Source organism: Anguilla rostrata, chromosome 11 (genome assembly GCF_018555375.3).
Source record: "Anguilla rostrata isolate EN2019 chromosome 11, ASM1855537v3, whole genome shotgun sequence".
Taxonomy (NCBI): Eukaryota; Metazoa; Chordata; class Actinopteri; order Anguilliformes; family Anguillidae; genus Anguilla; species Anguilla rostrata.
The window spans coordinates 36,843,534-36,859,431 of record NC_057943.1 but is presented as its reverse complement, the minus strand read 5'-3'; the positions used below and the strand labels follow the sequence as shown (position 1 = coordinate 36,859,431).

Sequence of the window (15,898 nt, the reverse complement as noted above, 5' to 3'; positions counted from 1 at the left end):
GCAGTCTGTTATACAGCCTGGTTCACATGATGACTAACACACTTCTGCAGAGAGTTACAGGACCAGTTACATGCAACACTTACAGGACCAGTTACATGCAACACTTACAGTACCTGTTAAATGCAACAGTTACTGTACCAGTTACATGCTACACTTACAGTACCAGTTACATGCAACAGTTACTGTACCAGTTACATGCAACACTTACAGTACCAGTTACATGCAGCACTTATAGTACCTGTTACATGCAACAGTTACAGGACCAGTTACATGCAACAGTTGCAGGACCAGTTACATGCAACACTTACAGTACCTGTTACATGCAACAGTTGCAGTACCTGTTACATGCAACACTTACAGGACCAGTTACATGCAACAGTTACAGGACCAGTTACATGCAACACTTACAGTACCAGTTACATGCAACAGTTGCAGTACCTGTTACATTCAACACTTACAGGACCAGTTACATGCAACAGTTGCAAGACCAGTTACATGCAACAGTTGCAGTACCAGTTACATGCAACAGTTGCAGTACCAGTTACATGCAACAGTTGCAGTACCTGTTACATTCAACACTTACAGGACCAGTTACATGCAACAGTTGCAGTACCTGTTACATTCAACACTTACAGGACCAGTTACATGCAACAGTTGCAGTACCAGTTACATCCAACACTTACAGTACCAGTTACATGCAACAGTTACAGTACCAGTTACATGCAACAGTTGCAGTACCTGTTACATTCAACAGTTGGAGTACCTGTTACATGCAACAGTTGCAGTACCTGTTACATGCAACACTTACAGGACCAGTTCCACAGAGTTATAGGACAGATTACATGTTGCAGGAGGGGTCACATGTTACAGGTGCAGGAACTGTTACATGTGATAGCTAAAGGAACAGTTACGTGGAGAGTTACAGCATGACAAGACACAGAGACAAACGGAGCAGCTGGTGAGCAGATAAAGTTGTGGTTGGTGGCAATGGTGCTGGAGTAAAACCACCGGATATAAGGAAAGGGCTAACGTGGAATCCCTGTAAAAAAAAAATCGACTGTATATGTAATCACATGCATTGTGACTCAAATATCACGTTTGCACTTCTGCACTGGAATGTGTCAGTAGCGCAAGCAGGCATGGGGTGTCATGAGCACACAGAGGAACTCCTCCTCCCAGGCCACCAGTAGCACTGTGATCCAAGCAACTGGGTCTGAGTCTGCCAGACAGATCCCACTGACCACACCCACTATCAGCTTTCACCCCAAATGCCCCCCCCCACCCCCCCCACCCCCTGCACTCTGACAGCAGGACCATGCTGGCGGGAGCCCCGATGAGTCACAGGATTCGCGGTAAGCGGCTGTCCCTGTCACTCCCGCTAAGGCATGGTCAGACCCCGCATGACCGGACTGAAACAGCCTGTCAGGCTATAGAGGCCATTTAACACATTGTGTTTTATTCAAATGTATGAACTCAAACAGAACTGTTCAACTGTATTGAATTATTATTATTATTTCTGTACTGAGATAAAGTGGAGGGGATTACTGTGTACAGTTTAGTCACTCAGCAGACGTTTACCCAAACCGCTTTTCACAGTGAAAATAAATGTAACAAGGGCTAGTTGCGCAAAGTCAGAGTCAAGGTACGTGATTAAAGACTTACAAGATGAAGGGCCTGAAGGATTTTTTAAATGTAATATTATTATTATTATTATTATTATTATTATTATTATTATTGAAATGTTGAGGTGCAGTCTGAGAAGGTGAGTGTTTGGACATCTGTGGAAGACAGCCAGTGAATCTGCCTTGCTGATTGGTTGGGTGAGGTCATTCCATTGTCGGGGAAGGAGGTCAGAGCAGAGCCTCAGCCACAATAGCCAGCTGCCAGGAGCTCAGATAGATGGAGCCACCTGCTGGAGAGATGCTGGAATGAGAGGAGAGAGCCTGCCGGACCAAGGGGCCGCGGGACCGAGGGGCTGGGGGACCGAGTGGCTGGGGGACCGAGGGGCTGGGGGACCGAGGGGCTGGGGGACCGAGGGGCTGGAGGACCGAGGGGCTGGAGGACCGAGGGGCTGGAGGACCGAGGGGCTGGGGGACCGAGGGGCTGGGGACCGAGGGGCTGGAGGACCGAGGGGCTGGGGGACCGAGGGGCTGGGGGACCGAGGGGCTGTGGGACCGAGGGGCTGGAGGACCGAGTGGCTGGAGGACCGAGGGGCTGGAGGACCGAGTGGCTGGAGGACCGAGGGGCTGGGGGACCGAGGGGTTGTCTCAGTGTGGTCTCAGCCTCTCAGTTAGTCATCCGCGGTCAGGCCGAGCTGTGTGTGACGGCCCAGCACTGGCCCACACTAACCACACAGCGCCACAGCATGGAGGCGATGATCCCTTCCGAGTCTGGCTGCCAGAACACAGCCACCACTCAACCCTGAGGAAGCCGTGTCTCAGGTGTGATGTGCACCTGGGCCATGTTTGAACTTAAAAGTGGCTGGTTACAATTGGGCCACTTTTGGCCCAAAATTGAAATGGCACACAAACCTAAAACCTGGTTGGTTGGTGTTCTGGCCCATAATACATTTTCCTGTGCCATAGCCGACCCTTCAGTGCCGGGCTCATTCGGTATCTGGGGAGAGAGAGACCCTGCAGAGCTACTGACAGTGAATGATGCATCAATCTGTGGGGAACATCTTGCCAGCATGAACTAGAGTTCTCTCTTCCCCAGGTTGAACTTAAGGCGGTGAGTGGACATTCAGGCTACATTATCAGCCAGGCTGGTAGAGTTGTGCTCCTGAAAGTGTGAGTCGAAGGGAAACTGAGAAGAAGAGTTGAGCTTCATTAGTCCAGTGATGACAGAGCAGGTCATCAGCAGAGATAACTGAATCAGGTGATGTTGCGTAAAGTGAGAAGAAGAGAGGGCCGAGCACTAAGCCCTGTGGAACACCTGTTAAGCCACCGGGTAGGATCCATTTAGCTTTAGTTTTTTTTTTAGTTAAGTTTATGTCACAGTAAAATTAAGACAATACAAGATTACATCATAGCATAAATGTCAAATGTGATACAATAAAGCCACAAACTAATTTCCATTGTGGTCCATGATATGTTAGCAGCAAAGATGGCGGCCTGCTAGATATGAGGCAAACGTGATGGAGGATTCTGGGATGCTCATCTTCACAAAAGATGAGAGAAGGTTCCAATGCTTCTCGGATTACCAACCATCCCCAACAGAAGCCCCCACCTTAGATAGGCAATATTACACATTTATCCAATCTTACTGGCTTAGCCAATAGTACAACACTGATTTCGCTAATGTTACAGCACGGATGCCAGCTTCTGTCATATTTTATTGAGTGACAGGATGTTTGTGAACATGGAGAGACCAAATACACACAATTCCCTTTTCCAAGAACACCTTGACTCCGGCTTATGGAGAACCCTCATCACCATTTCTAAATGAAACATCACTCTGGTCTCTGTTGTATGACTGAAAGCAACATGTCATCATTTATAAAGAATTTTGGGAGGGGAGCATCTGTGTTCCCATGATACATTTTTCCATGATTGTGTGTGTGTGCGTGAGTTTGCACTTATGTATGGGTGAGTTTGTGTGTATATATGTATGTGTGTTTGTGTGTAGTGTGTATAATTTGTGTATCCGTGTGAATGCGTGTGCATGCGTGTGTATGTGTGTGTGTGTATGTATGTATGTATGGGTTAGTTTGTGTGTATATACGGTATGTACGTGTGTTTGTGTGTAGTGTGTATAATTTGTGTATGCGTGTGTATGCATGTGTATGTGCGTGTATCCGTGTGCATGCGTGTGTATGCGTGTGTATGCATGTGTATGTGCGTGTATCCGTGTGCATGCGTGTGTATGCGTGTGCATGCGCTGGATCACTTACAGGAAGAGGATGATCCCAGTGTTTGACATGGCGTATGCCAGCCCCAGAATACCGCTCCCCATGATGGCATTGCTGAGGTTGAAGACGGACATTCCAAAGGACGTCTTCCCTTCAAACTGTGAGGAGGACAGAGGCAGTCACTCACCACACCTTCATCTGCACAGTGGGTCTTTTCTGCTTGCAGGTGTCTGAAGGACCGTGTACTCACATCTGTAAACTGGACCTTCTTCTTCACCGCGGACTCATGTGGTAGAAACTCCTCTTGTTCCGTTGACATACTGTAATGTCCATTGAAGAGTGGAAATGAATACAAACAAACTCTTCTGTACAAATAATATCATGACAATATGGTTTAACTGACAAAATGTATATTGCATTTGTAAAATAGAGATATATTTTTTCATGTTATCCCTATTTTATAAATGCTGCTCTTACAGTGACTCTGCCACTCTGCCACTTTACTCTCACAGTGGCTCTGCCACTCTACTCTCACTGTGACTCTGCCACTCTACTCTCACTGTGACTCTGCCACTCTACCCTCACTGTGACTCTGCCACTCTGCCACTCTACTCTCACTGTGACTCTGCCACTCTACTCTCACTGTGACTGTGTCACTCTATTCTCACTGTGACTCTGCCACTCTGCCACCCTACTCTCACAGTGACTCTGCCACTCTACTCTCACTGTGACTCTGCCACTCTGCCACCCTACTCTCACAGTGACTCTGCCACTCTACTCTCACCGTGATGACCTTAAAAGAGCAGGGGCCTGGGGTGCAGAGGGGGTGCAGGGTGTTATAGACAGATTTACCTGTCCTCCAGCATGACCTTCTCTGAGCCCGTGTCCATACTGCTGCTGCTGTTGGAGAACATTTGTAGCTCCAAACTGCGTTGAGACTCCATCAGAGCAGGCTGGAACAGCTGATTCTGAAATGACCCTCAACTGCAGAGACAATCTGGAAAGAGCCAGAAAGGGGAGAGGTAAAGTCACCTGTGTTAACAGCTGAGTAAAGAGATCGTAGGTGCGGGGGGGGGGGGGGGGGGTCAGACTGAAGGCTGGCTGGCGACTACAATATATTTTAAAACTGTGTAACCATGCAATATATTGCTAATAATGTGTATATTTTAAAGTGTTGGAGTGTCTTGATAAAATATTTTATTTCAAAACATTTTTGTGTATTAAAATTTCATATGGTCCATGTATGCTTTTTTCAACTGTGAGAGACATTAAAGCCCTGTGATCTGAGCACACGCACACACACACACATACGCAGACACACACACGCATGCACAAACACACAAGCACACACGCACACACACACACATACGCAGACACACACACGCATGCACAAACACACACGCACGCACACACACACATACGCAGACACACACACGCATGCACAAACACACACGCACACACACACACACACACATACGCAGACACACACACGCATGCACAAACACACACACACACACACAAACACACACGCACACACACACACACATGCGCAAACACACACGCACACATACACACATACGCAGACACACACACGCATGCACAAACACACACGCACACACACACACACACATACACAAACACACACGCACACACACACACACACACACACACACGCACACACACCAACACACACGCACACACACACACATACGCAGACACACACACGTGTGCACAAACACACACACACACACACATACGCAGACACGCACACATGCGTGCACAAGCACACACATGCACACACACATACGCACTCACGCACACACACACGCGCACACACACACACACACACACACACAAGTAGATCACCTGTCTTTTCCCCACACCCTGTCACACCAGTCACACCAGACCACACTCCCAGTAGGGAAATTCACACGTCAGAACAAGAATGAGGACAGTCTCTCTAATTCTCTCTCCCTCTGCCTTTTCATTCTGTCTTTCTCCCTCCTTCTCTCCCTCAATATCTGAATCTGTCTCTCGCGCTCTCTCTCTCTCTTTCTCTGTCAGTCAGTGAAAAACAAAGCTCGTTCAGTAAAACGACATCTTCCACATAGGTTTCCTGTCTACTTCAGGAAACACTCACGGTTTTCATATAAAACAAGCATATTCCATATACACCGTAAGAAGAAAAAGGAAGGTCTCTCGAACTAGATGAAAACGATATGTATTTACAGGAACGGCAGATGTCGCAAACACAAGAAACGTATTCTGGATTCAGCAAAGTTAATCTGAAGAACCCCATTCTCAGGACTGAATGTCTTTAAGTTCCTTTTTTCATACATTGTTCACTGAGGTGGGAAATAGAGAGGTATATTCAAAATAAGTGATTTGATTGGTATCTGGTCCCCCTAAATCAACCCGGCTGCCCCTCAGTAGGGGGCCCGATGTTCTCGTTTCCTAGCCAGGAAACAGTCTATGGCATTGTTAATCAAGTCTCTTTGTTTGGAATAGTTCTTGGTCACCCACTCCTGGCTGCTATTCTATAACTGAGTACTGTGTCCATCAGTGGCGACGAGGTTCCTTTTATGTTTATAACCTGCATTGTCCTTGTGATCATCAGACCGAAACTATCTGGGTGGCAGGCATGGCTGCCAGTGTTTGAGACTGCGAGTGGATAATCTTACAACACATAGTTTTATAGTGCACTATACTCCGTGCATGTAGCAAACTGGAAATGCAATAGAGATTTAACACAAGACCTTTAATACAAGACATGTAACATAAGACGTTTAACATAATACATTTAAAATATCACCTCACTGATTTTTTTCCATTTTAATTTATGAATATAAGGCTTAGAAACCATGATAGTGTAATTCAATTAATGACTAGCTTATGTTATGAAAATACTTAGTCGCACTGTGGAGTAGATACATACTCAGGGTGCAAGTATGTATCTGCAGGGTACAGAGTGCAGTACAAACAGCTGTGAGTCAAAAAGCTGCCAGCTTGGTAGCAATTCTGACACATTTAAAGATTGTGAGCTGTGTTTCCACTGGGACTGGATCCAAAGTTACCAAAAATAAATGGCATTGCAGGGCAGAATGCAGTGCTGAGAAGCAGTGAGTTTGGAGTCAGACGCGCTAGGCCACGTAAGGTCACTCAACACCATTCTAACTTTACCTCCTGCTATAGTTTACAATTAGTTTACAAATCCCTCTATAAACTCTTGGATTAAATGTGATCCTACTGCCCCATTCTTTTCACAAACCCCAGAAGAAACCCCAAAAACAATTGACCCTGGGTGGAATGCATAATTACACAGCGAGAATCGCGGCGCACATTTTATGACCGCTGTGTGCGTTTCCTGCCACAGTAACCGTAGTTACTGTAACCACCATGCGTCTCTGATCCAGATGGGTGCTGTGGATGTAAGATCTCTCATTCCTCATGCGGAGCTGCACCCTTAACAGTAATGCATGGCTGCAGGGCAGAGGTGCCGTTCTGCTGTGGGGCATAGAGAATGCTGGGTTGGAAGGCACAGTGACTGTTGGGTGTGCTGTGTGCCATACTGTGGGGCTTAGTGCTTAGAGTGTCCTGTGTTTTTGGGAAGTTTTATGCAAACTTGTTTTTTTTTTAACAACTTCACCAGAGATAAATGCACATCACACAACCAACTTGACTCGAGAAACTATACATGTGACAGTACACCAGAACCTCCTTCACCAGCGAAATACATAGATTTAGCAATACAACATAACCCCCTTCACTTGAGAAAATATACACATGACAGTACACCATAACCAGCTGTATTAGATAAAATGCTAGATATGCCAACAATACAAGCTGATTCTCGGAAAGTAAAAAAATTCAGAAAGCAAAAAACATTCAGAAAGTAAAAAATTAGAAATAATGAATATTGCTTTGGCAAGAACCTGAGATGAAAAGTCACCAGACTATGTTGAAAATGTCCATCCAATGGCAACTGGAGAACCTGCACAATCTATATAAAAACTTTAGAAACTCTTCAGGACTGGAAATAAAGTGATATGAGTAAGAAAGGAATTTGTTCTGAGCCAGAAAAGCACAGGCCTTTGAGTTTAACATGCATTGCTTATAAAACTTGGAATCTATCATTAGGTATAAGTTACGAGTTTGTCTTGGATTCAGGCACCATCAGGGAGGCCATATCTTACAAATCTTTTTTTTTTTACATTTTTTGTTTGTTTGAGGTTTAGACTCTTTTGACCTTCTGAATGTACTCTATGTACTGCATGTACACTTAAAGAAGGCAGAAAGCACCACTAAAGGTGGCAATAAGAGGGATAGCATCTGAGCAGACTGTTGTAGGAATTCCCCAGGGGCCAGTTACAGGACCTCTGCCTTTTCACATAAATACATAGCCTTTGTAAGCGTAACAGTGACACAGTTTGCTTGCCTTTGATTGCAATGTAAAATGAACTCAGGAAACGAGAATACAAAAACCGTTCAGGTGGTAATATGATAACACAAGACAAGTTTTAACCGTAAAAATCCAGAAATTAGCAGTTAATTGTCGAATGAAATGTATTGTTTAAAAAAAGGTAGAGGGCAGGAAAGGTTTCTCGGGTTTCGATGGCCCGTTCTCCAGCTGAGCGCCGTGGGATGCATACGTGGCTGAGAGCGCTCCGGTTCTGGGGCAGCTCCAGGTTCAGCTCCACGCAGCGTTTATAATACCCAGCAGCTGCCGCAGATCTCAGCCTTGAGAGCTGGCCGGTCTCGCAGGGTCAGGCGCGGGACTGCATGCGTTTGTGTGCGTTTGCGTGTGACTGCACATCTGCAGATATGGAAACGGGAACAGGACTGCACGACAGCCTCGTGGAACATGCTGCAGTGGACTCTAATGCTCAGAGCTGCTCAGTCAGTGCTGCTTAGGGCTGCTCAGTGCTGATCAGTGCTGTTCAGGGCTGCTCAGTGCTGATCAGTGCTGTTCAGGGCTGCTCAGTGCTGCTCAGGGCTGCTCAGTGCTGCTCATGCAGTTCTGTTCAGGGCTACTCAGTCAGTGCTGCTCAGTGCTGCTCAGGGCTGCTCAGTCAGTGCTGCTCAGGGCCGCTCAGTCAGTGCTGTTCAGGGCTGCTCAGTGCTGCTCAGTCAGTGCTGCTCACGGCTAATCAGTGCTACTCAGTCAGTGCTGCTCAGGGCTGCTCAGTGCTACTCAGTCAGTGCTGCTCAGGGCTGCTCAGTCAGTGCTGTTCAGGGCTGCTCAGTGCTGCTCAGTCAGTGCTGCTCAGGGCTGCTCAGTCAGTGCTGCTCAGGGCTGCTCAGTCAGTGCTGTTCAGGGCTGCTCAGTGCTGCTCAGTCAGTGCTGCTCAGGGCTAATCAGTGCTGCTCAGTCAGTGCTGCTCAGGGCTGCTCAGTGCTGCTCAGTGCTGCTCAGTGCTACTCAGTCAGTGCTGCTCAGGGCTGCTCAGTCAGTGCTGTTCAGGGCTGCTCAGTGCTGCTCAGTCAGTGCTGCTCAGGGCTGCTCAGTGCTGCTCAGGGCTGCTCAGTGCTGCTCAGTCAGTGTGGTTCAGGGCTGCTCAGTGCTGCTCAGTCAGTGCTGCTCAGGGCTGCTCAGTGCTGCTCAGTCAGTGCTGCTCAGTGCTGCTCAGTCAGTGCTCTTCAGGGCTGCTCAGTGCTCTTCAGGGCTGTTCCAGCACACTCCCTTTTCCTCATTCTGCCTCTGTCACCTCCGCCCTGCTGCACATTCGCGCTCAGGCTGAGAGGGAAATTTCCAGGCCGTTTAAGGGGACGCAAGAGACACGTGAGCTGCAGCCTTCCCCCTCCTTTCTTATCTTTAGACTTCCCCCGTTCAGCTGAGCACAGAACTGTGTTTCTCATACTGAGGCCTGCAATTTCACTGAGCACAGTCAGCAGGGACAACAGAGGAGGTGCAGAGAGGAGCAGTGAGGAGGTGAATGAAGAGGAGCAGGGAGGAGGTGAATGTAGAGGAGCAGTGAGGAGGTGAATGTAGAGGAGCAGGAAGGAGGTAAATGAAAAAGAGTAATGAGGAGGTGAATGAACAGGAGCAGAGAGGATGTGAATGGTGAGTGGTGGAACCATGGGGTACACAACATGCTGATATAAAGAAAGACTGAAAAAAACTATCCTTGAAATTACCAAATAACATCACTTTAAAAACACAAATAAACAATATTTCTAATCATAATCATCATCATCAGTTGCTTACTTGCCATCTTCTGCAAAAAGCAAACATTAAAATAGCCATTTTATTTGCCATTGGGTGTCTTTCCATGATCCATACATGGCATAAGAAATTACTAGACACAGCTTTGAGACAGCCAATATTTCACAAATTATGTCAGTTGAAGTCAGTCTGGACATATTAAAGCTTTTGTATGAGCCCAATGACATCAATATTTGGTTACATTTTTCACAAGCCTGAGTGATCCATTGTTTTCCTTTCCCCACTGCCGAACTTTCCCAGACTGTACCATGCGGTTTATAGTTTTTCCAGACAGGAGAGAAGATGTGAAGTTGCAGTTTCAGTAACATGAGAAAGTTTCCCCTTTAGCTTGAACATTTATTTTGAATAATATCCACAAAATATGTATGTACCACTGTATTCATACTAACTATAAGGACAAAAGAAATATATGGAATATATGGAAAGATAAACATTGGCTAACATTTTCTATTTTGAACTCTGCTACATTTCTGCTACATGGACCGTAACACAGAATTCACACCTAACACCAATAAAACCAGGAATAATAAGCTAAGAACATGCACACACGTCTTCAATAGGCGGCATTATTCCTTTCAAAGAAAAACCCGCCGGGTCAATTTATGCGATGAATTTGGATTTATCTAAATAAGATTTCAGCGGGATGCAAATATTAAAATATTAGTTTTAGTTGCATTCAAAGTCCGTTACATTCTGTACTACATTTGATTTTGGTTTTTAAATGATCTATTTGGATATCTTTCTTTGGCCTTAGATACAAAAGCAAACAATATTTTTTTTAAAAACATTAATACTCCCGTGACTCATTTGGAAGGCTTGGACAGTATTCTGGCCTGTTTGTGAACGGGACAGGGGTTTGTCCCGAAATGCTTTCTCTCTGAATCAGGGCACAAGAGCAGACTCGTCAGAGGCTGTGCACCCGCTAAATTCCCACTTCCAGGAAATTTTTTATTGGCTGTGAAAAGGCTGCCAAACATTTCAGAAGCACTGACATGCCGCAGGTTGTGTCACCTTTGTTGCATAAGACCGCAGCGGGAGCCTTTTTCAATAACCGTGCCCAAACTTGCCATGACTCTGTGTCAGTGTGACATTTCCATAGTGACATTTACATAGAGTGCCGCTTCCACTGTTTCAACACGGGTCTCTGAGATAAAGAAAAAAACCACCACTTCTGCACAACAGCTTTACAATGTGTTCAAATTTTCATTGCATTTGCAATTTGCAATGTAATTCTTCTACATTTTGACACTTGCAACATGTCATGTGTGGCTGCTACAGGCCCCAGTCACCTGAAATGGCTTCATTTTATTTATTATGTGAAGGAACACCGGTGATAGACCTATGAGATCCTCCAGTATCAATGCCCCAGGATTTAAAATATCACTGAATTATGCAGGTAATTGCAAACGTACTGGGACAGGGACACAATTTTTTGTTGTATTGGCTCTGCACTTCAGCACATTGGATTTGAAATAAAAAAAAATTGAGGTTAAAGTGCAGACTGCCAGCTTTAATTTGAGGGTATTTACATCCATATTGGGTGACCCGTGTAGGAATTACAGCACTTTTTAGACGTAGCCCCTCCCCCCCCATGTTAGGGGAGGAAAAGTAATTGGACAATTAGCTGCTCAGCTGTTTCTCAGCCGCCTGTGTGTCTTTGCACAGGAAAGCTAAAAAAAGGTCAGGAGTTGATTCAAGATGTGGAATTTGCATTTGGAATCTGTTGCTGTTGTCTCTCAAGATCCATCCATCTATTATCTACGCCCACTTGGTCAGGGTCACGGGGGTGCTGGACCCTATCCCAGCATGCACGGGGTGAGAGACAGGAAGTCTCTCAACATGAGGACCAAATAAGTGTCAACGCTAGTAAAACAGGCCATCACGAGATTGAAAAATCAGAATAAATCGATCACAGACTTTGCCAAAACATTTGGTGTGTCAAAATCAATGATACAATGCTACAAGAAGCTAGAAAACAACCTGATACACCACAGAAGACCACCATATACTTTTAATTGCGAAGAAAAAGCCCTTTTCAGCTGTCAAACAGATCAAGAGGGTGTAGGCACTACACCAGCATAACATAATTTTGTGGAGCATTGGAGTTTAGAGTTTAGAAACAGGTTAGAGTTTGCTGGGAAAAAAAGTATATAAAAAAACTGAACAGATTAGAAGAGTATTAACTTGTACCAAATGATGGAAAGAGGAAAGTGTGGAGAAGGAAAGGAACTGCTCATGATTTAAAGCACCCCCATCTGTGAATCATGATGAAGGCAATGTTATGGCTCGGGCACGTATGACTGCCACTGGAACTGGCTCACTTGTCTTCAGTGATGATGTGACTGCTGATGACAGCAGCAGGATGAATTCTGAAGTGTACAGAAACATCTGCTCAGATCCAACCAAACGTCTCATAGGACAGTGCTTCACCTTGCAGCAGGACAAATATCCCAAACACATGGCTAAACCAAACGAGGAGCTTTTCAGGGCTGAAAACCGGAATGTTCTTGACTGGCTAAGTCAATCACTTATCCTGAATCCAACTGAACATGCATTTCGCTGGCTGAAGACAAGACTGGACACCCCAGAAACAAGCAGGAACTGAAGATGGCTGCAGGGCAGGCCTGACAGAGCATCACCAGGGAAGATACCCAGCGTCTGGTGTCTATGGGTCACAAACTTCAGGCAGTCATCAAGTGCAAAGGATTTGTCACCAAGTACTAAATATGATGAACTTATTTCTAATTGTGTTCATTTGTCCAACTATTTTTGCTCCACTAAAATGGGGTGACTATGTATAAAAGGGCTGTAATTCCTGCACGGGTCACCTGATAAGAATGTGAATACCCTCAAATTAGGGCTGAGAATCTGCACTTTGCCCTCATATTCATCATTTTTTTTCAAATCCAATGTGCTGGAATACAGAACTGAAAAAGCAAAAGATTGGGTCCCTGTCCCAATACGTTTGCAATTACCTGCATAATTCATTGATATGTTGAATCCTGGGGTATTTATATTGGAGGATCTCATAGGTCTATCACTGGTGTTCCTTCACATACTAAATAACGAAGTCATTTCAGGTGGCTGGGGCCTGTAGCAGCAGGTGTCACACATGACATGTTGTACGTGTCTTTCCCCCGCTTGATAGTTTTTTCGTCCCACTAGGAAGTTTTCTTTTACCTCGCTGCTTTTGGGAATACAGGCCTGGTTCTGAGCTCAAGCCTCCTTCTATTACTCTGGAAAACGTCTTTGGGACTTCTCTGTAAAAAGCGGTACACAATGCTCGCTCTGTCTTCCCCTATAGTAGGACTCCTACCCTCACCATGTTAACACACCGTCTCTAGGTCCACCATATTCCTCACTATGCTCTCCAGCCACGTTACCATATTCCTAACCTTGCTATCAATTTAAAATCCCCATATTCTCAACCCTGATCTCAAAACCTGGTCAGCATATTCCCTATATTCCCAACTCTGCCCTCAAACCCCAGTCACCATATTCCCAATATTCCCAACCCTGCTCTCAAACCCTGCTCTGCATATTCCCAGTCCTGCGCTTTAATCCCCAGTCACCATATTCCCAACCATTCTCACGATCCTGGGCCATGGTGTTCCCGACAGTGCTCTGGAACCCATGCTCCCAGCCCCCCTCCCCCCACCCTCCCCCCTCCCCCGCAGCTCATTTGGAAACCTACAGCTGCCGCAGGTCTCTGTCATTCTGTCAGTGATCAGATCGCTGAGTGCCTCTCAGATTGCTGTGGAAGTTTTGGATTGGTTACCCACATGCACCCTACTCAGGTGGGGGAGGGGAACTGCAAGACCGTTGAGCTACAGGGTGGTGGAACAGCTCCTGCTCCACATGAATTATGGCTGCAAGTGGTCTGACCTGTATAGGCTGAATGGAAAAGAGTCTAAGATATGCAGGAAGAACAAAAATTATTCCACAAAAAGAGAAAACTCGCAAGTAGAACCTCAAAAGACACGGTTTTCCCATGGTGAGCACTGACCGTTTTTTAAAAATATGCAGCGTTCTCACTGCAAGCACTGCACATCAGGAATGCCACACTGCATTTGAAAACTTGCCAAAGTGACCCAAAATCCCCTCTCTCTGTGAATGAAGAAGTGAAGTGTAGTGTTGCCTGAATCAAGACTGCAGCTCTGTCAAGAAAGGCCCGTCAGCTGAGCCAATCAAGTTTGTTAAAACAGACATCCCAGGAAAAGAAGTTAATCTGTCAGAACCACTCACCCTTGCTGAAGATCCAAGGGATCCAGGTGGGAGATATGGAACTCTTGTCCTCAATGTTTTTACTCATAGAATCCGCCTCAAGGCTCCCAGCTTCTGCACGGCTGCTATTCCGACATCCAGCCAGTCAATGGGTGATATTCTCTTAAAAGCACGAGTGAGAGACAGAGAGATAGTAAAGAGAGAGCAGGAGAGTGAGAAAGAGAGAGGGAGAGGGAGAGGGAGAGAGCACATAGTTGAGGGAGAGTGAGTACTGTAACGCCCATATTTAACCCTTTCTCTGCTTCTCTCCTGATCTGAGTGTTCCGGAACATTATGACATTTTCCTACCTGGGGGAGCGCAAGGCTGTTCTTCAGATCAAATCAAACCAGCGTTATTTGCACAGCGCTTTTCACAGAGAACAGGCACAGAGACGCTTTGCAGAGCCACAGAAGCAGAACTGAGAGAACACCAGGTCTTAACCCCCCCAAAAAGCAAGCAGTGAGGTAAAACAAAATAAAAATAAATAAATAAATATCCCCAGTGGTAAGAGGAAAAACTGGGGTTCTGGAAGTGAAACTCAAGCACATTTTATGACAAACTGCAAGTAAATTACATTACATTGATTTAGCAGATGCTTTTATTTAAAGTGATGTAAGTGCATACCATGGTCATTAAACAACTACAAAACACAGGTTCTATAAGGTATGATACTCATTTCATACAGCTATTTCTAGCCAAGAACACAGTTCCATTCACACAGAGAACACTATTCTGACCTAACTTATGCCAAGCCAAACTAGGCAGAAGAACAAGCTACAATATTAGGACAATACAAATTACAAAAAGTGCTGGAATGGGGGTACATGTAACATGAGCATCATGAAAGGGGGAATTTAAAGTTAAGTGATATACGGAGTGGTGGCAGTTAGTCCAGGTATAGACTGAAGAGATGCATCTTCAGACCACAGCGGAAGATGGGTAGTGAGGGAGAGGTTCGAAGAGGGACAGGGAGTTCGTTCCACCACTGGGGAGCTAGGGTGGAGAAGCTCTGTGAAGCCATGGTGCCTAAATGGTGCCTAATCTTAAAAACATGACTTGTGTGAAGTAGAGAGAGAACAGCAGATGGTCTATTATAAGAGCAAGGTGTAGGAGTCCAGTACAGTATAGGAATACTGTATGATAGAGAAGGACTGTAGTGTGATGTAAAAAGAGAATGATGTGGTATCAGAGTGAGCGTAATGTGTAATTAGACAATGTTCTTCATTTACTTCTTACCAGGGCCCAGAATCCTTTTAAAATGTGCACACTGGCCAAACACTTTCTATATACTATTTGTAAAATAACATCTGAATATGATTACATTCGTATTAGTATAAATAATTTGGATGGGCCCCACGGTCAGGAATTTAATCCTAACTGTGTCCTAACAAGGCAATGAAAATTTGGCTCTATTCTTCCTGCCCAGTGATGAGTGTGTGTTCAGTGTGTGAATCTTTGTGTTTGTTCAGAGTGTGCTGAGCGTATGTGTTCAGTGTGTGAATCTGTGTGAATCTGTGTGTATGCTCAGAGTGTGAATCTGTGTGCATGTTCAGTGTGTGAA

At 45.4% G+C, this 15,898-nt stretch overlaps 1 protein-coding gene across 1 annotated transcript; it reads right to left on the bottom strand.

Moving 5' to 3' along the window:
• Positions 1–3,865: 3,865 nt before the first annotated feature.
• LOC135234813 (sodium-coupled neutral amino acid transporter 5-like) lies at positions 3,866–14,547 on the bottom strand. The gene is made up of 4 exons (XM_064299768.1): positions 14,319–14,547; positions 4,703–4,847; positions 4,101–4,170; positions 3,866–4,008 (listed from the first exon to the last, which is right to left on the bottom strand). Exons 2-4 carry the CDS (start codon positions 4,792–4,794, stop codon positions 3,889–3,891), a joined length of 282 nt encoding a protein of 93 aa, XP_064155838.1. The 5' UTR covers positions 4,795–4,847; positions 14,319–14,547; the 3' UTR covers positions 3,866–3,888.
• Between the last annotated feature and the right edge of the window lie 1,351 nt (positions 14,548–15,898).